Source organism: Chelonia mydas, chromosome 15 (assembly GCF_015237465.2).
Source record: "Chelonia mydas isolate rCheMyd1 chromosome 15, rCheMyd1.pri.v2, whole genome shotgun sequence".
NCBI classification, from domain to species: Eukaryota; Metazoa; Chordata; order Testudines; family Cheloniidae; genus Chelonia; species Chelonia mydas.
In genome coordinates this window covers 17,241,878-17,269,560 of record NC_057856.1, presented here as the reverse complement: position 1 = coordinate 17,269,560, position 27,683 = coordinate 17,241,878, and the positions used below count along the sequence as shown (strand labels likewise).

The window sequence follows — 27,683 nt, the reverse complement described above, 5'->3', positions numbered from 1 at the left end:
ATTCACTAACTAAATTTTAGTATTACAAAATTAAAATTTAAGACTAGTGCTACAACAGATGTTTCAGGACAGAAGCAGTTGATATGCAAGGTTCTATGTATATAGCTTAGGTAATTTTATTTCTTCTTTTAAAATTTTAGACTGAATACCGCAACAAATGTGAATTTTTGATTGGAATGAGTTTAAATCAAGAAGACAAAACTGTGGGTTGTCGCCTTGGCAAATACAAGGGTGGAAGCTGTGCTGTAGTGGAACCATTTGACACTATTCACATTCCTGCTGTTGCCAAAAAGGTAGTGAAAGCTTTTCAAGACTACATAAGGTGAGAACTAAATTAGGCTGAATGGCTTACCCTGAAAGATTCATAGATACTAAGGTCAGAAGGGACCATTATGATCATCTAGTCTGACCTCCTGCACAACGCAGGCCACAGAATCTCACCCACCAACTCCTGTGAAAAGGTTTTTGCTGTCTTAAATATTTTGAAATATGTACAAAATGAAACATTTTGAAGAGCTGGATGGTTATTTTGAGAACTGAAACTTAAGTAAATTGGTTCCATTCTGTAGCAACTCCTTTATACTTCGTTTTTACACATGGCTCATCATGTGTTACTTGTTTTATTTTATTTACTTTTATTGAGCTTTTTAAGTGTGTTCAGCACTACACAATACATAGAGGAAGACTGTTACTGCCTTAAGGTATTTAGATCTAAGATGGACAGGCAGTACTAAATCAAAATATTAAATGGCCCAATAAAACAAAATATTTGCTCTATTTTGAGAGAGTTTTCTTATGTTTTCATTGTAATTGGTCGATTAATGTTAAAAGGATTTACAGAGAAAAGAGTTTTAACGAGGAATTTGAATGACAGAGGGCGATAGTTTGGTATACAAGAAAATGGGGGACTCTTCCACATGTAAGATCAGCCTGAAGGAAGGCACAAAGATGAAAATATGAGACTCCTGAGTAAGGAACAGTTAGGAAAAGGGCAAAAAAAGTTTTTGAAGAAATGAAAATAGAGATGTGGGCAGAACCCTGAAGGTAAAAATGAGACGTTTGAAAGGGCAATGATGTGATCTGAACGTTGTGAGAGGAAGATACTTGTATCTGTATTTTTGATTAAGTGAAGGGTGTTAAGTGAGAATCATGAAAACCAGAGAGGAGGAAGAGATTGAATTCATTAGGGGAGAGACGATCAAGGTCTGGATCTGAGTTTTAGCCTTAGGGTATTGCGATTGGGTATATAGATGCTTCAAGGGACCTCCCTTGCAGTCTATGGGCAGGCTAACAACAACAGAGATAAAAGGCTGCAGCCCTGTCAGAACAGGCAAAGCCACAGTGAAGGAGCTCCACAGGGTGAGACCTGAAGAAGTCATCCAGAGGAACCCTGTTCGTACAGAAGGGATCAGAGAAGATTACCAGGCAGGAGGTATGTTCAAGGCCCTGAATTAGGAAGCATCGAGAGATTTAAACGAACAAGCCACTGTACCACCTAGAGTCCCTGGGCTATGATACAGAGGAGAGAGCGGGTCTGGGTCCCCTACCACCTTCATACAGGTGGGTGTAGGACTGCTGAGAATCCTGAACTGAGTGGTAACAATAACAGAAATATTGGACTTTGGCTTTGTGTTCCTGTTTTAACTTAGTTTATTTCTGTCCTGTTGAAGAAAGAAGGGAAGAAACCCATAAAGGGGGTAGCACTGGAAAAGGGGTTAGGAGAAGCCCTGAGGCAAAGGGCCAAACTTCTGGGACTATCGAGCAATGGTCTGCTAAAGGGTTGGAAGAACTTTGGGTAGAGTCAGACTCCTTTCAGTCCCAAAAGGGGAGAGACACAAGCAACCCAGCTAGAGGACTGGAGTTATAGATGAAGATTGATAGATATAGGTTCCGTCCCTGAACGAACTAAGCCAAACTGAGGCAGGGATAACCACAGTTCTGTGGCAGACCACCATAGGGTACTACAGGCCAGAGCTCTCTCAGTTACAGGTATATTTTGCAGATGTCAGCAAGGGTCAAAACTAATCTTTTGATTTTAATAACAGCTTATTTTCTTCTACCTTATTGTATGGTGGAGTTTTTTACTTATGTGAATTATTAAATATTATGCAGAAGTTGCTCTTCTATTCAGTAACTGAACTTTTGAAAATTGCAGGTCAACCCCTTACTCTGTGTACAGCCTAGAAACCTACGAAGGTCACTGGAAACAGCTCACGGTCCGCACCAACAAAAATGGTCATATCATGGCAATTGTTTATTTTAATCCTCAGGTACTGAAGCTTTATATAATATAAGAAAAACCCCTGAATGCAATGGACACTTGTTTAATGAATTAGCTGATTCTCAAGCAAAGTTCTCTGATTACAGTACTATATTACTTGTATTTAATCTGATAATTATTGGTGGGCCATGGTATATATGTTGTTCATAACTATTCTACCTCTTAATTACAAAGCCTATAGATTTTTTTAAAAGAAAGTTCAGTCAGTTTGTCTGAAAACTATAAATTATCTGAAGACTTTCTTCTTCATAGTCATGTCTCTGGGAAATGTTATTTTGTGCATGGAATCCCTGTGTGGGGCAGGGCTCTAAGATCTGACATATAAAAATTAGGTAAAGCATGACCATGTATTATGTATAAGTGTGTTACAGGTAGCAACATCTACAGTTAAGGTTGTGCTGTGCTGCTCATTAGAAGTCCCCCTTTTTTTTTTTGTGTTGCTTATAACTTTACCATGCTTAAATGGTTTGGGCTGAAATTTTCTATGCCATATGTCTGCCTCAGACTGATTTGATTTTAAGTTTTAGCTAAAATGGTTCAGCTACTTCCAAGAACTAGTCTAGGGAAAAATGAGTTTTGCCCATGTTTAAAAAAAATAAATCTTAAAACCATTTCATTGAGATGCTCTAGAGTTGACATGCTTTGGAGCAAAGGTTTGAAATTTGGCAGGAGGTTCACCCTGGTATCGGGAATGTGCCTTTTGTCATCTTTGATGATTTGCTCAAATTTGTCCAGCTTGCAAGCTTCTGAAAAATCTCAGTTCACATGCTCTTACAGCTCCTGCATGTCACCTGGACTTAACATGTGCATCCCCACAGAGCTATTGAGCATTCTCTATCTTGGGGCAAACAGGACTTGTGTAATTGCTCCTCTTGCCCCATGCCACTGGTGCCCTGGCGGCAGCGAGGAGGAGCCTGACTCGAATACACAGGGGTGAGGAAAATGTGGACCGAGGAAAGAAGTTAAGAGCAGGAGGCATGAGGGTGGGGGGAATGGTCAAGAGTAGATGGAGGCAGAAAACTGGAGGGGCTGATGGGAAGGAGCTGACAACAGGAGCAGGCATAGGAGGGGTAGCAGACTGGAGCAGAAGGAGATGAGGCGGAAGAGTCTAATAACTAGAGTCCACTCCCCTACAGAATCTGGGAGAATGTACAGAGGAAGGTCTTGGGCCTCTTACATAGGCCAGGCTGGAATAAGGATGTCCCACTAGTTAATGCCATTTGTAGCCACATGACTCTTATAAAACCCAAGCTGTGTCTGTTTAATGTCCCATACAAAATAATACAGTAATTAGAATCACTGTTTTATATCTTTTCCGTATATAAAATATTTGCCTCTCAATACGCAAACAAATGAATAAAACTGAACAGAACAAATACTAAATTAAAGTGTTGGAAAATAACCAAACACACAATAATCACATCTTCCTTTCAATGGAACTTCTAGAAATTAAGTAAAGAAGAGCTTGTTGACCTGAGAACCTCACTGGCAAAGTACTTTACAGAAGAAACTGGAAAGGACAGTGGGGTAACCTCTCTTTACTTTGTAGAGGAAGGGCAGAGGTAAGTTTTGTACCTGTAAAGGAAAGCTTAAGTGGCATTTCTCCTGTAACTACCACCCTGCATAGTAATTAATATAGAATGAATAGCAGTGTCATTATTATTTTATTGCTAAATTATTTACATTGGCCATGGAAGAGACTCCTAATATTTTATGGTCTTCTGCATTATAACTTGTTTCTCTACTTGTGGATTAGGTGCCCTTTGTTTATTGGATAAAGGCAGTTAGAGCTTTGTATCTGGATAAACCTGGCCAGTTAGGGGCTGTCACAGGAGGGAGGATACCTTTTTAATTTTGTTGTGGAGAACCCAGAAGAAATTTTCTGGGACATTTCTCCTGCTCTCCCCACCTCCTTCCTTTCTTGCCAGTTTCTGTCTGGTTTTGCTCTCTTCACCTCTGTCCTTCACAGAGCAATCTCTCTTCTTTTGCCTGAGGACCCCATTTTATTTTTCCAGAAACACTAAATGCCTCCTCTTGCTGCCTCTGTACAGTGGCAGATGTACCCTTTGAGAACAGAAATTGGACAGTAAGACAAAACTTTTGGTCTTAAGATATTTTACAGCTTTCCTTAAAAACAGCCTGTGAATTGTTTTCATTTACAATATTGCAGTTTAAGGCTAAAAAGTAACTTTCTGAAGACTCTGAATTAAAGAATTTAAGTGCAATTATAATTTAATCATTGCATTGATAGGTCTCATCCTGTTACAGTGAAGCACAGTAATTGTACAATATTGTAAAATCAGCTGTGTGTCCAACTAAATTATTCTTCAATAACTTTGCTACGCTTCCTATGTGTGGTAATAGTGATGCCCAATTCTCACTAGTAAAAGTAGAAAATCAGCATATGTAAGGTCAGAAACCAACATACTTTTGTTTTTAAAACTGTTGTGTGTGTCTGTATGGATTAGTTTTTTTTTTTTTTGTTTTTTTTTAAGGTCCCGTTAATGTGGTTGTAGTGTCCTCCTTCCTTCCCCCCCTTGAATGTGTCTGTACTATAAGTGGCCATGGTTAAAACCTGCTGTAATGTGTTTGGTGGCTTTTTTCTTTCAGAAAATCACCCAATCGTGAAGACTTGCCCTTACAACATTTGGCTGGTGATAAGTACATATATGAAGAGCTTCTTGGTCTAAAGTTTAGAATTTCCCCCCATGCATTTTTCCAAGTAATGTTGGTATTGAATTTTGCTGAATTAAATTGTATTAGAGCTGAAGTAATAAGATGGATTGCTTAAATTACTGCATTAAGATTTTTAAACATTTTCTAACAGATTTTTTGGCTAAGAACAGTAAGATGGCTAATACTGCAGAAAAAATGCTGCCTGGACAAAGAGGCTGCAGAAATATACTGAACGATCTAATCTCCATAATTACATAAATCTGACGTAGCTGAAAATATTTTTTAGTGGATGAATACCGGTTTTTGCTATATTAAATATTTAGTTCCAGCATTTTAGCTGAAGTGAATGTTTAAAGGGATTTTTTTTTTTTTTTTTTTTTTTTTTTTTTTACTACTTTGGTGTCTGACACATTCTGTGTTAGCAAGCAGTCTGTGAATAGAACAGAAGAGAAGGTTACTCACCATGTGCAGTAACTGAAGTTCTTCAAGATGGTTGTCCCTGGGGTGCTCCACTTTAGGTGAATCTGTATCCTGCACCTACGATTGGAGAATTTGAGTAGCAGTACCCGTTTGGGGCACACCTGCGCTGTCCTTGTCTCGCGCCATCTCTGGCGGTTACCTAGTGCTGTGTGACCAAACCCTTCTTGGTTCCTTTTCTGCCGCCCTTGGCTTTAGACTGAGCGATTGGCAGTGCCTCCGAGCTTGCCTTTATCTTAAAAATTAGATTTAGCCTTAGTAGTTATAGAGCTCAGTTACTCAGTTTAGCTACCCTTCTCTTCCCCGTTTATTTTTCTTTATTTTTTTTAAAAAAAATTCTTAGTAGATTAGCTATTTTCTTCATTATTCCCAGTTACCCCTTAGTATAGTATACATATCCTCCCTCACGGGGAGAAACGTTATTCTTAGGGGCATGCCCAGATCTCCAGGTTTTAAACGCTGCCTAACTTGCCAGGCGTCAATCCCGCTCTCCAACAGACACTTGTAGTGTGTCCTCTGTTTCAGCGAGACATTCGTTCTGCAAAAGTGTTCCATTGCCATACTCTTAAGACTCTGCACCAGAAAAGCGAGGAACCTTAAGCTAAAACTTCTTCTGATGGAGAAGTCTCTGCACCCAGCTTCCGAACTAGGATTATGGACTCCTCCTGGACATCGCTCTCCAGCGACAGCATCTGACGGACATTCCTTATCACCCTCATAGAGGAAAGAACACCATTCTAAAAAGGTGGCAAAAAAACTGGTACTGTGACAGCCAAAGACCCTAAGTGGGCAGGTTCGGAGAGGAGCAGCAAAGGGAAACTTACCCTCCCTTCCAAGGTAGTGCTGGAGCCACTCAAACATGCATCGTGAAGCAGCTCAGAAGCACTGCTGTCTGTGGCGCCACCTTCTGCCTCTATAACGCATAGCGTGCAGTCATCAGTACCGACAACCACTGAAATCTCATTGGTGATGCCAACAACTTCCTCGGTACCACGACAGTTTCTCTAGCACAAAGACCTGCTAGTCTCTTCAGCACTGGAATCTCTTCAACTCATACTGATGTTACGCCAGCATGATCGGTACCATGTCAAGTTACACCACCATCCAGATCAGCTCCTCCCTTCTCCAGCAATGAGGAGGAAGGGGAGATCTACTCATCATGCCACTTCTTGCCCGTGCAGACAGCCACCAGATTGGGTCCACCAGAACATATTGAATACCACCCCAATGACTGAAACCCATGGGTGGTATAGACATCCAAGGATATCACCACCAATGCCATTCCCGCCACAGTAGTCCAACTGGGATCCATGGGTGGCATACTGACAATGCTTCTCTAAGCCTTCCAGTACCCACAGGGGGAGAGAGAGAGAGACCTTTTCCCATCACCCTCAATACCTGGACCTGCTGATCCTCCGGAAGAGGTGATTGAAGGGCTGGAAGAGACTTCAGATCAGGAGATCACCTCAGCTACTAATTTCTCCTCCTCCTCTCCGGACGAAGCAGTCTTGTCCCCACCATCCACGACAGGTGATGATTTTAAACAATTCCAGGAGGAGTTTAAGGGGATTGTGGACTCGTTAGAAATACCACTGGAAAAAGTTGCAGAGTCTCAACACAGGCTGTTGGACATTTTATAAACGTCAACTTCATTCAAGGTTGCTCTCCTTATAAACGAGGCACATAGATCCAGCCAAGACCATCTGGCAGACTCCAGCAACAATTCCACCCACTTATAAAAGAGCAGACAAAAAATACTACATTCCCTCCTAGGGAATGGGATTTTTTTTTTCTTCCAGATCCCACACCAAACTCTCTGGTGGTAAAGAAAAGGAGTACTTGTGGCACCTTAGAGACTAACCAATTTATTTGAGCATAAGCTTTCTTGAGCTACAGCTCACATCCGATGAAGTGAGCTGTAGCTCACGAAAGCTTATGCTCAGATAAATTGGTTAGTCTCTAAGGTGCCACAAGTACTCCTTTTTTTTCTGCGAATACAGACTAACACGGCTGTTACTCTGAAACCTCTCTGGTGGTAGAGGATGTGAATGAATGGGGCAGACAACATCAATCCAGATGTACCCCGTATCATAGGAACTGGAAGTGGTTAGACCTCTTTGGGCCTAAGACCTACTCAGCAGCGACCCTACAATTCAGAATTGCCAATTACGAGGTACTGATAGCCAAATGTGTAACCACTCAAATTATTCAAAAATGTCCAAATTTATTGATTATCTCCTTTAGGACAAAAAAGAGCAATTTAAAGCAGTCATCTTAGAGGGCCACCTTCTTGCTCAAACAGCCTTACAAGCCTCACTGGACTTGGCAGACACAGCGGCACAATCCATCACTACATCCATAGTTATGCACCAGGCTTCCTGGCTCCACCTTTCTGGGTTCCCCAAAGAGATACAGTCTACAGTGGAGAATCTCCCATTTGAGGGACTGAAGCTGTTCAGAGCTAAGACCAAGTCGCTTCACACCCTAAAAGATTCCAAGGTGACTCTTTGGTTTTTAGGCATCTATACACCTACACAGAGATAGAAGCAAGGGAAATATTACTCATGGCAGCGAACAAGATCTGTGCCATACGTACAACCACCGAGGTAATATGACCCACAGAAACGTAGACAGAGGGCTACAAGATGTAGACCACTCTCATCTCAGCCATCCCAGCAATCCCGCTCGAAGCAGCAATTTTGAGGGTTTGGTTGAGGACCCAAGATGCCTTCCCCATTTTCAAGTGCTGGAACCACCTACAACCGTCCATCCTTTTGGAGACCGTCTGACCCCATTCCACCCATCGTGGCAGAGCATCATGTCAGACAAATAGGTATTAGAAATCGATTGGCTATTCAGTCCAATTACTCTCCATCTCACTATGCAGGTTTGTCAATCTAGTCAATCTGATCACTACAGCACAAACCAGCCCATAGACATTGGCCAGGACCTGCCTCCAACCATTAGGCATCAGCCCACAATTTCACAGAGCACTGTGCAATAGAGCAGAATTCAACATCAGATGCTCTGCTGAGACTTACTGTTTTATCATCCTTCAGAAATTCAACTCTGAAGCCCTTTCCTCCCAATGAGGGGCACTGCTCTACAATCACCTAAAGTAGAGCACCCACAGAGACACTCGAAGAAGAAGGGACTGTTACTCATCCAGTGCAGTAATTGAGGTTTTTCGAGGTGGTTGTCCCTGTGAGTGCTCCACTATCCACCCTTCTCCCATCTACTTCGGAATTTCCTGCTAGGGACTCTGCGATAGAGAAGGAACTGGGGTGAGGGGGGGTTGGTCTCAAAGCGCTATGTAAACTTCAGAGATGACGTGAGATAGGGACAGCACATGTGCGACCCAAACGGGCACTGCTACTGAAAATTCTCCAATTGCAGGTGCAGGGATGCAGATTCACCACAGGGACGCTCCTTGAAGTAGTACAGTTGCCAGTTGGGAAATATACTACAAATGTTGTATTTCAAATAATTTTCTTCCAGCAAACACTTAAGCCTCAACAAATGCTTGTCTGAAAACACAGAAGAGGTAATGTTAGTTTAACAAAACATTTGGAGGAGAGGGGAAATAAAGTGAGTGCTAGCATTAGGGGAAGGAGAATATTCTTCACCTTAGTTTGCATGTAACTTCCTTGAGAAATTGGGAATGACACATGTGCTTTAAGGAGATCTTATAGTTGTGTTTTTATTCCTCACTTGAGATCTTAAGCTATTAAGTTCTTACCTTCTTCTTAATGTAGACCATTTTTCTAGGTTAGAGGTACTGACCTGGACAACTTCTTTCCTGACCCTCCAGTCCTGATTCCATACCTACACTTGGTTACAGGAAAAGTAATATTAAGGCAGGCAGCATTAATGAGACAAGGTGAAAATAAATTCACTTTGTGATGGATGTAGTTGCATGGGTATGTCCTCCTATTTCTGTATGTGGAGTGTTTTTTTTTGTTTTGTTTGTTTCCTCTCTCTGGGTAGGAATTGACATTTAACACAGATTTGTCCCTTCATTGCCTGCAGTTTGGCCCTGTTCTCCTGTGTTTGCTGTCCCCTCTGATTTCGGTGTACAACAAACACGACTTATTTATTTAGTGCCTTAAGCGTATGCTGTATTACGTGTTTGAATTTACACCAAAGCAACATCCAAATACGTGAAGGGGTTATATAGGGTTTTTTTTAAACTTTGATCAAAAACACCTCTTGAAGCCTTGAATAAGTCCTGGTCTGTTGGGCCAGTTGTATATCTTGCTGTTGCTAGAGATAAACTTTGATTTGCTATCTCATGCTGTCAGTACAATTCTGCTTTGAACTTTACATGTAAAGTTGGCTTATTTTAATAAGTGTTAGAGATGAGGAAGGGCAAAGCACGTTTTCATATAAGGGACTTAATATTGTTTAAATACAGTATTGGTTATACTACCTTCGCTGTTGTAACAAAGGGGAACATTTGTGTTGGAATTCCATAGGTAAATACACAGGCTGCAGAGGTTCTATATAAAGCCATTAGAGACTGGGCCCAACTGAACCAAGATAGCACTGTACTTGATATCTGCTGTGGAACAGGAACAATTGGAATTTCACTGGCAAAGGTGAGCCATTTGCCTTAAATGTATTATTCAGCAAGTCATAAAATGAACTTGAAAGTTAAGTTGCAGATCTCTCATATCGCATTTAACTGAGGAAAATGCTTAAATCAAGTTATTGCACTTTGCTATTGCCAGTGCTTTAGGAAGTTGACTTAATTCTGGACATAAATAAATACTTCCCTGCTAGATATTCTGGCTACATTTCCTTTATTAGATTTGAAAAGTCCCACATAACGTAATTTCAATTAACTTCGTAGCAACTGACACAACTTTCATTGTCAAAAGTACATGAAGGTGTAGTTCATATTTTTGAAAAGTCACTGGGAAAAGGACACTTTATTTATTAATTTTGCCGGTCTCCGCATATATTCAAAGACAGATCTACTTTCGTGACTGTTTATCTCTAGAAACAATACTGCTAAAACTGACTGAGCTGGACTCTTTTCCATTTTGTGCACCAACATAATTATTTACTAAGTCCTAATCAGTTACATCTGTGGAAAAGCATTGACAGCTATAAAGATGTGCACACATAATTGAGAACCTAATTTAGTCGTCATAATTTCTTATTACTGGTAATTATGCACACAGTGGAAAGAATTCAGTTTCACTCTAAGGCAGAATTTGCAGGACTGGCAGTGAGGGAGATATATATTTAAGAATAAATTGAGCACGACTAAAATGTCTGCCTATATGTGGAGGTGGGGAAGTCAAAGGAAGTCTTTCCATCTATCCTGATCTATTGGACAGTCTGAGGGCTTGTGTAGAGGAACAATTGGTGCACAACAAGTTGGTGTAAATCTACACCGCACTAGCATGCTGGGCCCTGTCTGAGTAGACCGGGGTGGCCAACCTGAGCCTGAGAAGGAGCCAGGCTTTACCAATAGACGTTGCCAAAGAGCCACAGTAATACATCAGCAGTCCCCCATCAGCTCCCCCCAGGCTCAGGGGAGGTGGTGGGAAGGGGTGGAGTGGGGGATGGGCCTGTGGCAGGCCAGGGGTTGAGCAGTGAGCACACAAACACCCCCCCCCCCCCCCGGCACATGGAAAGTTGGCGCCTGTAGCTCCAGCCCCAGAGTCGATGCCTATACAAGGAGCCACATATTAACTTTTGAAGAGCCACAGGTTGGCCACCTCGGTGTAGACCCTGCTACTGCGGGTCCCTAGTTTCCTCGTGTGCATTGATCTATTCTGCTTTGAAATGAGTAGATTACACAATATTGAACTTTTAGTGCACAGGAGCAGTGTCCACAGACAGCGCACTAGCATGCTGTGCGCTGTAGATTATACCCCAGCTTGCTGTGTACTGTCTGGTCATCAAGACAAGCTCTAAAGATACCCTACTAGTTTACTCACCACTTTTATTTATTTATTTATTTATTTATTTATTAACTGCTGTAAAGGTAGTGCTTTTTTCTTCATCAGGTAAACCGAGGAAATAAAATTCTAAAGCCTGTGCTGTGGCAGGAATCACTGATGCATGACAATCACCCTCAGTTTTCCTCCAGTCTGGCACTTGTGTCATCAAGCATGTGTCACACCCTGTTGGACCCATTGATGTTTTTTCTTTTATTTCACAGAAAGTGAAGAAAGTTATTGGTATCGAACTCTGTCAAGAAGCTGTGGAGGATGCCAAAGTGAATGCCCAAATTAATGGTTGGTAAAGTTGTGTGTGTAAATGCTAGGATCTTTGTTTATGTAGGAATATAAGAGTTAAGCACCTGACTTCCATTGAATTTGCCTAACTTCCTTATTTTCGTCTAAAAATTCCAGCTTCAATTAATTACTTGAAAGTTGTAATTATTTCCATCAAATATTTCCATTGATAAAAATCCACTGACGTTAATAGTCTTTTGAATACAAATTTAGTATCTCTTTAAATCAAGGAAATTTACCTAGTTTAATTTTAAAAATCCGACCTCGGAGACTCCCAGGAGGTGCCAGGTCTATTGTTATTCTGTATGTGTGTGAGATATGGACCCTTACAGCAGAACTTGAACAGAAAATACAGGTGGTAGAGATGATACTTTTATAAAATTCTGGGCATGTCACTAATAAAGAGTTCAGTCATGTCACTAATAAACAGTTCTGCAACATCATCACCCAACACGCTGGGTCAAATGAAGACCTCCTGACGACCGTGAAGACGCGCAAGCTGAAGTGGTACGGCCATGTAACAAGATCATCTGGCCTATCCAAGATCATCCTCGAAGGGACAGTAACAGGGGAAGAGAAGAAGAGGTGGACAGAAGAAGAGATGGATTGACAACATAAAAGAGTGGACAGGAATGAACTTCGGAGCCTCAAGCACTGACTGACACAATAGTCAGGGGTGGAGACAATTGGTTGATTGCTTATCATTGATGGTGCCCCAATGACCAATGCGGTTATAGGAGTGATGATGATGATGATGAATTTTTAAAATAACTTAATATAATCAGCAAATTGCTCGTTTAACAACATTGCCTAACACTATGTACCATAACGTTTAATGATGGCATATTAAAGACGGAGAACTTCCTTGACACAGAATTTTAATGCAGGATTACAAAAATAATTCATATTTGTTGATTTTCAAGTTGTATATTAGCTCTCAGGCACAATAATAGATTATTTAAACACAATAGCTTTAGTATGTCTGCTTGAATATTATACCGATGCCAGTTCCTGCAAAAGCTAATCCACAGTTTGTCCCAAGGCATCAAATATTGGCATTTCTATATGCAAAATACTATAAGAACAATTTAGTTAGTAACTCTACCTACTTATGTGTGCACACTAATTAAGATGTTTTGATTATACTGAAATTTCACATCAGTTCTTTATTTTTATATTTACTTTTCTCAGATCTGAATAACATTGAATTTCACTGTGGAAAGGCTGAAGACGTTGTTCCTTCTTTAATTAACTTATTAGCATCACACAACCTGATTACAATTGTAGATCCACCTCGGGCAGGACTACGTAAGTTTATTTACTTAGGTCTTATTTAACGGATACTTAGTTGAATGGTTTTAACAGAATGAAATCAGTTAGCTGATTGTTGGGAGAAAACTTGAAACAGGCTTGTACTATAACAGGACAATCTTTATGCTCAAGTTGAAAGTTTGTTTTTCTGCAAATATAGTAACATACACTATTGGCAAACAACTTTAATTTGTCGCCTAGATTCTAAAGTCATTCTTGCAGTCCGAAGAGCTGAACACTTGAAGAAGCTCATCTATGTATCCTGCAATCCCAGAGCTGCCATGAACAACTTTGTGGAGTAAGTTTTTGAATTGGCCAGGTAAAGTCAGCAGGCAGAATATGCTTCCTGAAAAAAGTGAGGCTGAATTCTTTTTGCATACAAATAGATTAAGCATATTAGCTATAGGATTGTATAGCAGTACTTGACCTTGCCTTGGGAGACCCACTTTTGATTGTGTGATGGCAGGCTCTCCCAGCAGGAGGGAGGAAGACTTACCCTCCAGTAGCTTGTTAAGTAGTAGACCTGAAATGTATGATCATCCTATGAGGCAAGGGCTTTTCCTAGAAAATGCAGACTGGTGTTCATGGTCCAGGAAAATTAATACTATACTTTGTTTTTCTCTTAAGTCTTTGTCGGGCCCCCTCCAATCGTGTCAAAGGAACCCCTTTCCGTCCAGTTAAAGCAATGGCAGTGGATCTTTTCCCTCAAACTATGCACTGTGAGCTGCTGATATTCTTTGAAAGGGTAGAACATTCAAATGGAAACTCTACTGAAGCAAGCCCTGACACAGCTCAGGTCATGAATACAAATACAGCAGATTCTACCCAGGATGGCAGTATTGACCCACTTGAAGAGAAAGTAGGAACTCTGTCTTCCACCTAATGTTGTGGAAGGCTGGGCAGTTTGTTTGCGCACGGATGTGCATATATATTATATACACTCAGGCAACCATCTTAACCTATTGATTTCCTTCTAAGAGGCAGAAGTTACTTTTGCTAGTTAAAGAATGTTGCAGTTTGAGGCATCAGCAGAAACACTATACAAGTTAACCTCTGTACAACATACTAATTAACCTGTCTTCCAAGTGATGAAGGCTTTCAGTTAAGTATACTGACAGCAGCATTTTTCAACTCCATGAAGGAAGATTAGTTTAACTTTAAGATGCTTAAAACAATCCAATTCCTACAAGGAAAATAACCTTATTACAGACAACTTGGATCAAAACCTGCTATTTTCACTCATGCATACTTATATTGAAGGCATTGGGACATCTTTCAGGAGTAAGGCCAGCATGACTTGACCTAAATATTTTGCACGTTCTTCATAAAATACTATCCAGGTATGTTACTAGGATTCAGATATGTGGATTCCCTCCAAAAGTTGACTGATTGTAGGATTTTTTTTTATGCCCAAGAAATTTCTTTGTTTGAAGATGAGTGATAAATAGCTGAGAGAGAACATCACTTAATGGCCATCTGGCAGATGGGCAATTCTGTTGAACAGGAGACTTTTGCCTTGCAGACCACTTTAAATAAATTTGATTTTTAAAAGCATTGTTGAAATTTTCCTTAGCCGGGATGTTGGTTTGCATTGAAAAGTGGTTTGAGTTGGCAGTTGCAGGTTTATAATAAATTATTTGCATTAAAGCAAGCCTGATTTTTAGTTACTATTGTAAAAAGACTTTCCTGCTGCCCTGGTATGTAGACTAATTCTTTACTGTGGGGAGAGAGATTCTAAACTCCCTCTTCAACTTGCTTGTAATCTGAAAAATACATGAAGCTTACATACTCCTAGTAGAAAATGGACCTCTGTTTTGTGGTTCTGGTGAAGACAGTGGGTTGCCCCCTTCAGTAGAAGGATCAGTCACCCTCCTTAAGTGTAACTGTTCTGAGTTAAACTAGAGCTATGGGCCAAACTGATGATCTGATGTTTGAGATCCAATACAACTTCTAAGGGAGAGAGTTTTTCTTGTTCTGTAATAAAGTGAAAAGAGGACTGTACTCAGTGCTACCCCACTCCTGTTTCAAAAAAGAGGAAAGATTCAGAACAAGACAAATGTGCACAAAAATACTCTGTTCCAGAGATGGAGGAGGAAGATAACAGAGCAGAGTTAACTTCCACAGCAGATTAATTCATACAGGGTATAAGGTTAGGTTAGGACTGAAACTATGGACCTTACCATGGTTAACTATTCCTCTAGCACCTTCAGCCCAGAGTGCTGTAATGTGAGCTTTCTTAGGCATATTCAATCTACACAGAAGCTTTATCTGACTCAGAGCATAGCTGACACCTGAGGAAATTCTGGGCAAGGCCGAATTTGTGCAGAATTCCATTTTTTCCCCCCCTGCAGAATTGGCAGTGCAGGACTGCTGCTAGGAGCTGTGGAACCCAGCAGAGCCGAGCTCGCAGAGTGGCTGCATGGGAAGACTGTGGTTCTTGGGTTTGCTGGTCCTGCTCAGTCATGTGATGTGGCTGGGCCCTCTCCCTGCATGGCAGCTGCTGGAGCCAGCAAGCTGCATCCTGAATGGAGAGGCAGGATCGGTTTCCTGCTTTCCAGGAGGGGCAGAAACTTTTTAAATTGTGGGGGCTCTTCCCCCAGCAGCAGGTACAGGTCATCTCTGCTTGGCAGGACAGTAATAGCTACACAGAGCCTGGGGCTGGGCTTGCAGGGGGGAGAAGGGTGCTGGTTGCTGGGTGCAGTCCCCTCCAGCAACCCTAAATATCCTCTTCCAGTATACATGCACCCCTCCAGTTCCCCCTCACATTATCTTCTATTTGGGAACTTGAAATATGGTAATTCTAGGGGTTCAGGGTGAAAAAACCTCCCAAGAATTGACTACAAGACTGGAGGGGCAGTTTCCTTCGTCCCCTCCCCCCGATGTGCACAGCTGGCACATGTGACACACCCAGACTAAGGGACATGACAAAAGCATAACAGGAAGTGGCTTGTGGTAGGCGTTTCTTTAACTCTCTACTCCCAGGGGAATCATTTTTGTCATCTGTATTGTCAGACGTACTTGGACAAGTATTTTGAAATAAATTACCAAAATAATTGAAACAGGCATGATTTTAGTGTGTTTTGACAAATGTGCAGAATTTTTTAGCACAGAATTGCTCCAGGTGTAATAGCTGCTTCTCCCAGGTGGAAGAAGTTGACCTGACTGCATTAACACGTGATTCATGCTACCTTTCGAAGTTCATTACAACTGCAACTTGACAGTGTTTTATGTTTATAAAGACATTAGGTAAACTCCCACTCACTAATGGGGCCAGGATTTTACCCCTGCACTGCTGAACACCTCTCACTGTTGCAGTAGCTGCAGCAGTGAGAATGAATGTGCTGTCTCATCTTCCCCCCCACACCCTCTTAGAATTAATTCCCTCCAGTGATGCACAAGGGCTCAAGTTAAGTGACTGGGGACTTAAAGCTGTACACTTTTTTGTATTTCCATAGCACCTAGGAGCCCTCAGTTGTGGACCATGACTCTGGTGATGCTAGGCATAACACTGTGCCTATGAACTCAAGTAGAGAGTCCACATGTGACCTATTCTTTTTCAGAGCTAGTGTTGGACTAGATCCTCTGCATCAAGCTATTTTCAGTGAGCTGGTCAGTAACATTAAAACTTCAAATACAATAACTTCTCTATCTACTGAACAAGCCAAAAGCACATCAAGAGGGTGGTGTTACTTCAAGCCAAGTCCAGAATGTAAGAAACAGAAACATCAGTAAAGTTCAATAACTTAATCAGTTATCAACTTCTGAAGTAATTTATCAATTGAAGAAATCTAATACAGGCAGTTTATCCTAAAGCTTACACATTTGTAACTGAAGTAGTCTTATACATTTACATACAGAATACAAAAGAGGGAATGTAATGATTTATGCAGGGACAGCGTTTCAGGTTGTGTGGAACTTCTCCATTAATAAGCAGGGAAAAACAATCTCATCTCTGATTTGGGAGAGGGAAAAACAGTTACCTAACTTTTGTAACTGTTGGTCTTAGAATGGAAGGGACATGAGCAACACATCTGTTGCACAGTCAGATTTTTGCCTTAACGGTAGCTGTAGGGGTTGTCAGTGGCGCGCTCTGGAGAGCTGTGCTCATATGTCGGTTTATTTAGGTGTTGCTGGCCCTATGCCCTCTCAGTTCCTTCTTGCTGACAACTGCAACTGAAGGGCAGGAAATGGAATGGACATGAGCAACGCATCTCGAAGAACAGTACAAAAGAAGAAAAAACGGTTACCTGAGTACTTGCTCATGTTGATTCCATTCTAGGTGACTCTTAAGCAGTATCCCTGGAAGTGGGCTTGGAGTTCATGATCCTGTGGTTTACAACACTGCTCTACCAAAGCCAGCATCATCACAGGCCTGCTGGGTAAGTGCATAATGAGATGTAAACGTGTGGATGGATGACCACGTCGCGGCCATGCAGATATCTTGAATTGGTCGAGTGGGCGGTTACAATCGCCGGTGGAGGCACTTTTGTCAGATCATAGCAGAAATGGATGTAGGTGGTCATCTATGATGGAATTCTCTGGGTGGACACAGGAAGACCTTTCGTCATGTCCACCACCATGACGAAAAACTGTGTCAACTTATGGAATGGCTTGGTCATTTCCATGTAAAAGGCTAGCATTCTCCTGACATCCAGAGAGTGCAATTTATGCTCTTCTTCTGACTTACGAGGTTTTGGAAAGACAGGTAAGTATACATCCTGGCTTGTATGAAACTGTGAAACTACCTTGGGCAGGAAAGCCAGGTGTGGTTGCTGTTGGACCTTCTCCTAGTAGAAGACTGTATAGGTTGGCTCTGAGGTAAGTGCCCTAATCTCATAAACCCTGTGGGCAGATGTTACTGCCACCAAGAAAGAAGCCTTCCAGGAGAGTAGAAGATGGGAGCAGGAAGCCAAAAACTCAAAGGGGGGAGGGCAGCATGAGATTCAGTTCCCAAGGCTAATGATGAGAGAGAAAACGGCTATCCACTTGTGAGGCAAGGGGAAGGTGCTCTGACCAACCATCATGGTAAGAAGGAACTGAGAGGGTGTAGGGCCAGTATCATCTAAATATACCGATGCATGAGTGTGGCACTCTAGAGGGTGCTACTACCAACTCTATGTATACCACGAAGGCAAAAATCTCCAACTCTGCACATGGGTATGCGCACACACCTAGACATGAGCAAGCACTCGAAGAAGAATATATCATTAATATGCCTGGCTAAAGGGTTTTCATTTTTATGAAAAGCGGCTAGTTTTACCATGAAAATGTAAGTCAACATGTTATACCTGCTAATAAATGGTAAGAGACACTGATATTTGCATAACAAAAGCAGACTTCAGTTAACTTCAAAAGACCAGGTGGGAGATAGCTCAAGAAGAGGATTCCCACTCAGACAGTGGCAACACAATACTATTAGTCAAACAAATCATTTTTATAATGTAATATCAAACTTTATTGCTTAAAACTAATTGTCTGAAAAAATACACATGTAGTACTCAAAGACCAAACACAAAGGCTTATATGATTGTGCAGGAAAAAAAGCAAAGCAGAGGTTCAGTGAGAATGAGGCTTTATAGTTGTACCAATTTAGCACTGGCATCAAGCAACTGCACTCTACAGTTCATACAGCAACCATTGTTATCTACTTGGGCACATAAGAATGCATTATTCACTTTTCCCTTCTCAAATACACATCAGAATACTGTTCACCTTTTATTTTGATGAGAATGGCATTAGTTCTTGCACTTTTCTGATACTTAATCTAAAATTCTTCCCCCAGGAAGTTTGACAAGGCAATTACCTTTGTGAACTTTGCCCCAGAACCAAAATATAGTGCTTGTGTAAGATGTAATCAAGCTTTTAAAGAAAGAATACTTAGATGTTACAAGTGTGCATTGTATGTAAAGCCTAACAGTGTCATAGGAAAGTGGGAGTTTACATACAACAGCAAGAGTTTTTAAGCTTAATAGAGCCATTTCAAGCATCTGGGAACCCAACTATATCTCTTGCTTAATAAATATTTAAAGCTGAATGACTTGTGTTTAAATAGGTAGCCTCTGACTATTTCACTGGAAGTCACAGTAATTTTTCATTCAGTACCATAAAGATTTGAATGCACGCTAATTTAACCCTTAAAGTCAATACACCACACTTCTGTCGAGAAGCACATGATATGCAAAGCAGAATAGGTCTAATTCCCAAAGGATGGAACAGTTCTTATTAATACATTCCATCCCCATAAATATAACCACCTTTCCTAGGATAAGGGGGAGGATAAAGAACAAAGATCAGTGACAAAAGCAGTAGTTTTGCTTTATGCATTCATACAATCAAGATCTAAACCTTTACAGCTGGTTACCTAAAAAACACGAGTTACAAGACAAATTTAGGGTACATCTTGAATCACACCTTAGTGTTCATGCAGAAGCAGAAATTAATGCAATGACCTATCCTCTATCACAGCAGCTCGTGCTTATGTGCAAATGCAAGACTGTTACACTCCAAACAATAGTAAACATTAAAACACAAGAATACTTCACAATGACAATAAACAGCAGTTAAGTTGTTTGTTCCAGCAGTTATTGCGCTTTATTTTCTGGACAACTCTCCAGTTAAAGGCTGCAGCAAGGTCTAAATACCATCCTTTTAAAGAATGCATAATATGTGAGAGGCTTTGGTTCACAATGAAATATCTAGATGCTTTATTTAAGGGCAATGGTCACCTTACGATTCAGATAGTGGCAGATTGAGGTAAGACTAAAGCAAAAATGCTCAATACAGCAATCCTCTTAGAACATAATACAAATAAATTCCTAAATGAGGCATCTATGGATAATCTGCAGGTGGCCTGCAAAATATTGACATTCTGATTTTGGACAAAAGATCCACAGGGGTGATTTGTCTTTTACAGTATTGTCCAAGGACAGATTTTTTTTGCTAGAAAACACACAAACTGAAACACCACCTACTTACACAGTAATATATTTAGGCAAAGATATAAGCCCTGTCTTCATCAAAATCAGAGAGAAGCAGCAACTACTGCTTGTAAGTACTGCACCAATGTTACACATCTTTCAAAAGATGGAGATTAAAGCTATATTAAAAGAAAAGAAGCAGAGGCAGTACTTTTTAGATCGGTCACTTTTAAGAATAACGTCTCATCCTCCACCTATCCTTCTGTACTGAAAACAGGATTACAACTCACAGAACTCAAAAGCTGAATACGATAATGAAGATTGGGTGAGTTCTTATTTGCAGACACCTCTGAGCATATCACTTATAACAATGCAAATACAGAAACAGATGAGACTGATCTCAAATATCAGAAGCAATAAATTACAGAACTTTAGCTTGGGATCAAAAATTTAAGTTTTCTAATTTCCAAAATAGCAGGGCTGATAGTAGAGGTGTTAAAATCCAGTTGGCACGATCAGTCAATATACTGCAGTATGCTGTACTCAGATTTCAGACATGACAACTGTCTGGACAAGTACCAGACCTGCAGCATTTATAAGGATTAAGAACTGTATCTCTCTGTCCCACCAATGATTCAGGGAGCATACAATATAGCAGTACTAATATCAACTCTTGGATAAGTCATTGGACCCCTACCACCAAACTGGCTTCTTGCCGTTTTCCCCCTTCTCAAGCACTAAAGGGTTCCCCCTTCAAATCTGAGGAATTTACTGCATTAGCCAATAAGGTAAAAACCCTAACTAAAGGGGAAAAGCAGTGCTTTCACTACAACCAAAATATTTCTTCTGTGCATAACTTATTAAAGCCTCAGCAGATACAGTAAGTACTGCCCGTTTTCTAAGATTGTATTTCAAAAATGCTTGCATATTCATGTCCTTTTTCATCTTAATCAGTACACTCTATTACGGTCTTATTCTAGTCTTTTTTCTACGTTGTATCCCAAATCTACGTTCTAATTTCCATTGCAGAAATTAAGTTTTTTAGTATTTGAAGAAAAATGTAAGTAAAAAGCCAGTAACAACTTTTTTTTTTTTTTAAAATGTAAGACAGCTGCGATCAGTTAGTTTAGCATTTCCAAAGGCCAGGCCACAAGGAGAAATTGTTTCAAAAATCTTTCATTTAATGAAGCAAGTTATCTAAGACTTAACTAAACAAGTAACGTGGCCAGACACCAAACAAATTAAAATTACTCTATTACAGGGGAGTAAGGGTGGAGCTTCTTTAAACAATGCACTGGCAATAGATTTCAGAATACCCATCAAGAGTCTTCAGTTATATTTCTCCTTCAAGCTCTGCAGATAGCCTCTCGAGTGGCTAAGTTACTTGCAGTTTATATCAAATTGCCGTGATTCCCAACCTTTTCTCTGCCATGGCACATCTCGAGCTCCAGGGACTCTTCCCGCTGCCCCCAGCTAAGCAGCAGCAGGAGGGAAGGAGCAGGAGATTGAGTTCTGATTGGTTGTTCCACCCTTGGAGGAGGTGGGACAATGAGGCATACTGCCAATCAAAAGGCAGTTTCCCCCCTCCCCCGTTCTCACATATAATTTAAAAAAAAAAATTCCACGACACACTGGTTGGGAAACACTGAAATAGAGGGCCAAATATTTTCCCTTCCAATTGGTTTGTAAACAATCATAACTTTTCCTTTAAAATAAAGCCCAACAATTTGGGATATCCAGCTTGTTGCTCTTAACACTACCAGGTACACTTGTTCTTTTCAAGTAGAAAAAAAATCAAAACAAAAAAAAAACCAAAACAAACAAACCTGCATACTGTGATCTCAAAAAAAATTAAAAGCAAACCAACCTTAGCCTGGCAGTACACAAAATAAAAACGGCATGACTGGCCTAATCCTATGACATTAGGAACATCGCTCATCACTTTTTCCATGTATCTGTCAAAGTGTCTTATCAGTGCATATTATTATGTGCTGAAATGCAACAAAACTTTTCACAAAAATAATTTTAGGCATGTTCATACAAGAGTATGTATATATAAAAATTTATATATAATATATCAGCTTCAACCTGTACATAGATTTTCTGAATTTGATCCTTAAAACACATCCATTCAAGACAACATGGATGACTTTCAAGGAAAAAGTGCTTCCTTAAATGTATCCTGTGTGAACATGCCTATATCTTCTGTGCATTTGCCCAAGTAGAGATCTTTATGATCAATCATTTAAACATACATATCTCAGGAGGTAAAAAAAAAAGTAATATTGCCCTGATGATGCAAAAGAACAATGCATAACTGAAGCAGCCAGGATTGTAAAGTTATCTTGCATTCTGCAGCAAATAGATTCTTAAATAATTGTTGAAAGTAGTTTCTCCATTTGTTATTGCTCCCCGCTTGTAAGTTTTCTGGTCACACATCAACAGTACACAGAGGTTCACTACCAGGCTGAGCTGATTCTACTATTGTCATCTTGGGTTTCTTTCGAGTTTCCTCCTTTAAAGAAACAAAAAGCAAAAAAAATCAAGGTTAAAACAAGTTTTTTTTTTTAAAAAAAACCAAAACTGAGCAACTACTTAGTTCTAGTGGCAAAAATCAATTAAGTTTGACTTGATTAATTCAAATTATGTGAATGACTACTTTAGCTCATGATGAAAAAAGTCTGGTAGCTATAACAGAATTTCATTAAAAGGAAAAAGTTTTGCTCCTGAGGGAATTCTGCACAAAAAGTTTTTAAAATTCTGCGCATTTTATTTGTCAATAAATCTGGAAGCTCCAGCATGTCAGTGAAGAGCACATGCCACTGGATGCACAGAGGAGGAAGATCACCTGGAGGCCGCCCCCCGCCCCCAGACTCGACGGTGAGGCTGCACCCACACCTGACATAGCGCAATGGCCAGGCCTGCCCCAGAAACACCCTGGAGCCCTGCCCCTCCATGCCAGGCCCACCAAGATAGGTAGCAAATGGGACAGTGAGTCTTGTACGCACGCCCAGCCCTGGCCCCCAATCCAGGTTGGTGCAGGCAGGCTCAGCCCAGCAGGATCCAAGTGTGGAGGGGCTTAATGTGGAAGGGATACAGGCGTGGGGTGAGAGGGTTCTGCATAGGGCAATCTGGGTGCAGGGAGGGACTGGATGCACAGGGGCTTATTGGTGGATTCAGGGGGAATGGGACTATGCAGGGGGGGTCCATGTGAAGGAGCTTGGGGCTTGGCAGGAGGGTCTGGGGGGCTCAGCAGGGGGGCCCAGGTGCTAATGGAGTAGGGCTCAGCAGGGTGGGGTCAACGTGCAGCTGACTGGGGATCAGCAGGGTGGAGGACTGGTCAGGTTGGTCCATGTATAGGAGGGGATGGGGCGCATCAGGGTGCGGGTTTGAGGGCAGGGGGGCAGTCTGGGTGCAAGGGTGGGGATCCAGATGCAGGGGGGGTGGGATCAGGGTGCTGGGAGGCTCGGCGGGGGGTCTGGGTGTGAAGGGTGTTCAGATGCACAGGGACTGGGTGGACAGGGAAGCAGCTCCCATTACAGTGACCCTCTCCCCCTGCAGCTGACAAGCAATGGAGGCAGAAAGGGGGGGGGGGGGGGGGGGGTCTGGAGCTTCCTGCACTGGGGGAGGGGGTGTCTGACCTGGGAAATCCTATTCTCTCCCCTCCCCCCGCCCCGCCCAGCTGGGACTAGCAGCTCAGTGCAGGGTAGGAGCCACCGACTGGGGCATCCCAGCCTCCCCGCAATTTACCTTTCTGCTGGCTGCTCCGGGCACCCGAAACAACATGCCAGCAGGGGCACGTGACCGCTTTTGCGGCTTCCCTTTGCTTCCCTGCAGAAAAATGACTTCTGACGAGGAAGCAAAGAAATCTGAAGGGCATATGAATTCTGCATGCATGCAGTGGCGCCGAATTCCCCCAGGAATAACATTCAAATTTTGAGTGTCTAGCCTTCACTAAGGTACTGTAGGAAACAGATTCAGAACACTAAAAATAAACAAACTTTGTTCTGTGTTCTGGCCCTGCAACACAATTTTAACACGTATTTTTAAGAAGTCTGCAGTATGCACTCACCCTTTCTTGTGCCAACTTTTTCATTTCTTCCTGTAACTTGTTCAGGATGTGTAGATTTGGCTTGTTCTTTTTGGCATACTGCTGAAGTTCTATCACACTTTTATCAGAGGTTTCCTGCACAATAGGACCATAAGTAGTAGCAGAAAAAACGTTACCAAAAATATCAGTCTCTCGTGTGTATTTTTTAAATAGTCACACCTCACAGAATTTAAGCAGGGTAGGTTCCCCCCCACCCGTCCCTCTTTAAATGAAAAGGAACGTGCAACAAGTCAACTGTGTATTAGCTGCTAAAAATTGGTTTTACCATTTTAGCCTATAGCAAACACATGAGCTTGAGAAAACGCTGCATCTCTAAAAGAGTGCTGACCTTATGTCATGACAATAGCGAGAATCAATTAATTCAGAAAGCAGAATATCCTTTAGGGTTACTTATCAATATAGATAAGTAACATGCAATGAATAAGAGTATTAAGGCTAGAAAGCTACGCCAAGAGAAGGAAGGGAATGAAGAGTTTTTATCATTTTTAACTGCTCAGTATCACAACAGAAAAAAGCAACTTTTTACAGGGTAAATTACAAAGCAACCACAAAATCATGTTTACCTGTTTGACCATCTTGCTATTCTCTCTACCATACATACGCAATAAAGAGCCCCAGTTTTTCACATGCGGGTGCAGTAGCTGTAGGATTTTCTGAGAAGCTAGTTGTTTCCCAACTCTCTTGTTCTTACCTGGACAAATGATAACCAACACACAAACATCACACTAGAACATTAAAAAAGGGTGTACATAAAAACTACATTAAGGGAATCAATTAATATATTCCTAATTCTCTTCAAGATTTATACACCGAAGGGTAGAATAAGCATGTACCAACAAAATATTCACGCAAGATAAGCGTTGAGGAGGACAAGAAAAAAGGAAGAATAATTTGTAAGCAAGCATAGGAAGTAAAAACCAAGAACAGTACTTACACCAGCCTCGCACTGTGTGCTTGCCACAAGTCATGACATATTCACTCTTCTGATTTTTACCAGGAATCACTTCAAACTTGATAGATGTGTCACCCATTCCATGGTTTCTTAAGCACACAAACTTAATATTGTAAGGGTCAACCAAGTAAGTTGCATAGAAAGAAACTGAACTGAACAGTGTGAGGTCAACATAATTGAATCTGGACTTAAAGTACAGTAAAATTCAATTAAAAATTAAGCAAGCTAACAGGGAGTCTCTTTTTCTGTGCCAGTAACGTGACTGTACCGCTTTGCAAAAAATCAGCATTACCGCTTCTCAAGTGACAGACAAAAATACATATAAAATTCTAAGGACCAGATCCTACCCTTATGAAGGGGGAGCAGCAATACCAGACATGGAGCAATGCTGCAGTATATACACTGGTGCAAACCATAGCTAAACAGCAGTTCATGTCTCCTTAGGGTCATAGCAGATGGAGTAAGTGGTGGCCACACTGATATTCACAAGTGCTGGAAAGGTATACCGTCCTGGTGGTACCTCAGTAGGAGTAGATGAGGAAGAAAGGAACAGAGGGACTCTTGTACCCTTCCTACTTTAGTACATCTAACAAACAGCAGAATTTGCCCCCAATAACATTTTTAGCATGGTTATGATATGATCCTACCTTTTAAGGCACTCATGGAGAATCTGATATGGAGACAACAGTCCAGCTTTACTGGTCAGTTCATATACCCGTGAGTCCTCAATACTGATATGGTTAAAATACTACAAAAGAATTGAGACACGTTCTTCAGCTACTCGTCAAACAAGCACAATATTGAAAGTGTCCTACTTCTCAATTTCTTCTATATTTACGTTTGTAAACAAATTAAGTTTTGTATTTTTCATCACAGAGCATTTTAAACTACACATTAGATCTTCATTATTAGAATTACTGAGTTAGCCCTATTTTAGCAAGCAACACTACAGACCATTTCCTTCACACCCCAATATACAATGAGAAAAATTTACTTGTTCCTCTACTGTATATTAGAAAGAGCTTCTGACCTTATTTTTTTAAGCTCCCCCATTTCCACAAAAGATGTAATTCTCAGTTCTACTTATTGGCATTTCATACATAATGAAAACATCGTTACCCAATACAACGAAACTCTCAACTGTGATTTAATGCTTTTAATATTACATTAAAAAAAAATCTTTGGGCTGTCTCCTACAGTAAAATAAAAGCTTCCCCAATTCCCATACTTATTACTTCAATCTGCAGAGTGGTCTTGTCTCAGTTTCTCTTTCTAGGTAGCCTGTCCTGTTCAGGTTTTTCAGGGCAAAAACAAAGGGCTCAGTGATGACTGTTCTTTAATTTCTACTTATGATTTACTGTGTATTTATTGAAAGAACTCAATTAGGCAGATATTAGAAATTTAAAATAATATTTTCTCTACTTTAATCAAACAGCACTGTTGTCATTCCTCCAAACCACTTTTCTAGTACTTTCCACGATTTCGGGTTTGTAGCCCAAAGTTTCAGCTTGAGGTTGGAGGTTTACTAGCTTCTTACAGTGAAGAGCTACTATCCACTTTCTATTATATGAACAAGTCCAGAGAGTTCAGGCTCAGAAAACTCCAGCAAAGTGTTCCTTCTAGTGTGAATCCCGGTCTTTTTATTTTAAATCAGTATCTGTCTCCAATTATTTCAAGATTGGACACACATTCTTTAGGGATCGTTTAAGAACAATAAGATCAATCCCACCGGAATGATATAGGAGGGCAGACTAGAACAGTGACTCACAAACATGTGGGCCACCAGCACTCTCTAGTGGTCCATGGAGAGCTAGCTCTCCTTGTTTTCAGCTCTCTCTACAGATACTTGAGATCCTTTTGGAAAGCAGAGCTTGGAGGCTTGCAGAAACTGCTAAAAACAAGAAAGAGTGCAAATAAGAGCCAGCCTCAGGGACTGGAACCACTAGCATATGAGGAATATGCCAGGGACACAAGGCAGGCCAACAATGTCTAGTGAAGCAATGGAGAATCAAGTGGCTGGACAGTATATGCAAGTGACAGGAGACCCAGAAAACAGGGAAAAAGGCAGGGGAAGAAAAACAAATGTGAAGGGAAATGAATTTAAGAGCAAAATTAGACAGTGATTAATCTTTGATCAAATTAAAAGATTATTAGAATATTTAATGTGATCAATTTGTTGCAAGCAATTGCTGTAATTGCCACAATGGTGTTATGCAATCATGGCTAAAATGGAGTCACACAACAACCTCTATCAAGCAATGGTCTACACTGAAAGAGTTTAGAAACGCCTGGACTAGTTAACCCACAAGAAGTTGCTTCCAATGCATGTACTGGTTAAAATAGCCAAAGTCTAAATAGTGATCTACCTCTAAGCTACTATTAAAAGGTTTTATGTACATTTTTATTTGTGCTGTTGCTTGCACTTCCATGGGCTAGGCTTGAACCCCATGGATAGGGCTAACAGAGAGAGTTAAGGGACAAAATAGGCTTGACAACTGAAGTCTGGTCTCTTTCTGAAGTTTCTACACATTTGTCCAATGTACTTTTCAACAACTCTGGGTATGTGAAAAAAGTCAAGCATTAATAACTATCATTTTCACAAATCATCAAGAGGACAAGAGAAAAAGACCTCATCCCTACTAAGACCCTCCCATCCAAAATTTGTTTACCATGGTAGTATTAGACTATCTGTTTGTGACTCTGGATT

The 27,683-nt window shown here is 40.9% G+C and overlaps 2 protein-coding genes across 29 annotated transcripts in view; one reads left to right on the top strand and one right to left on the bottom strand.

The window, feature by feature from the left end:
• The window catches only part of TRMT2A (tRNA methyltransferase 2 homolog A), a 36,473-nt gene that overhangs the window by 3,439 nt on the left and 5,351 nt on the right, over nucleotides 1-27,683 (top strand). For 6 of the 18 annotated variants that reach the window (XM_043529596.1, XM_043529599.1, XM_037878457.2 and 3 more), the window contains exons 4-12: nucleotides 141-322; nucleotides 2,156-2,270; nucleotides 3,728-3,843; nucleotides 4,892-5,003; nucleotides 9,910-10,032; nucleotides 11,610-11,685; nucleotides 12,877-12,993; nucleotides 13,198-13,294; nucleotides 13,624-14,647. In XM_043529596.1, coding sequence (XP_043385531.1) covers nucleotides 141-322; nucleotides 2,156-2,270; nucleotides 3,728-3,843; nucleotides 4,892-5,003; nucleotides 9,910-10,032; nucleotides 11,610-11,685; nucleotides 12,877-12,993; nucleotides 13,198-13,294; nucleotides 13,624-13,879 — 1,194 coding nt within the window. In that variant the 3' untranslated portion in view covers nucleotides 13,880-14,647. Of the gene's footprint in view, nucleotides 1-140; nucleotides 323-2,155; nucleotides 2,271-3,727; nucleotides 3,844-4,891; nucleotides 5,013-9,909; nucleotides 10,033-11,609; nucleotides 11,686-12,876; nucleotides 12,994-13,197; nucleotides 22,497-27,683 lie in introns of those variants that run through there. The other 12 variants (XM_043529595.1, XM_043529600.1, XM_043529597.1 and 9 more) reach the window with 7 other exon arrangements.
• Nucleotides 18,428-27,683, bottom strand: part of DGCR8 (DGCR8 microprocessor complex subunit) — a 45,665-nt gene continuing 36,409 nt past the window's right edge. For all 11 annotated transcript variants that reach the window (XM_037878450.2, XM_037878452.2, XM_043529593.1 and 8 more), the window contains 5 exons: nucleotides 25,624-25,724; nucleotides 24,959-25,065; nucleotides 24,588-24,715; nucleotides 23,986-24,099; nucleotides 18,428-22,428 (listed from right to left, as the gene is read on the bottom strand). In XM_037878450.2, coding sequence (XP_037734378.1) covers nucleotides 22,345-22,428; nucleotides 23,986-24,099; nucleotides 24,588-24,715; nucleotides 24,959-25,065; nucleotides 25,624-25,724 — 534 coding nt within the window. In that variant the 3' untranslated portion in view covers nucleotides 18,428-22,344. The remainder of the gene's footprint in view (nucleotides 22,429-23,985; nucleotides 24,100-24,587; nucleotides 24,716-24,958; nucleotides 25,066-25,623; nucleotides 25,725-27,683) is intronic.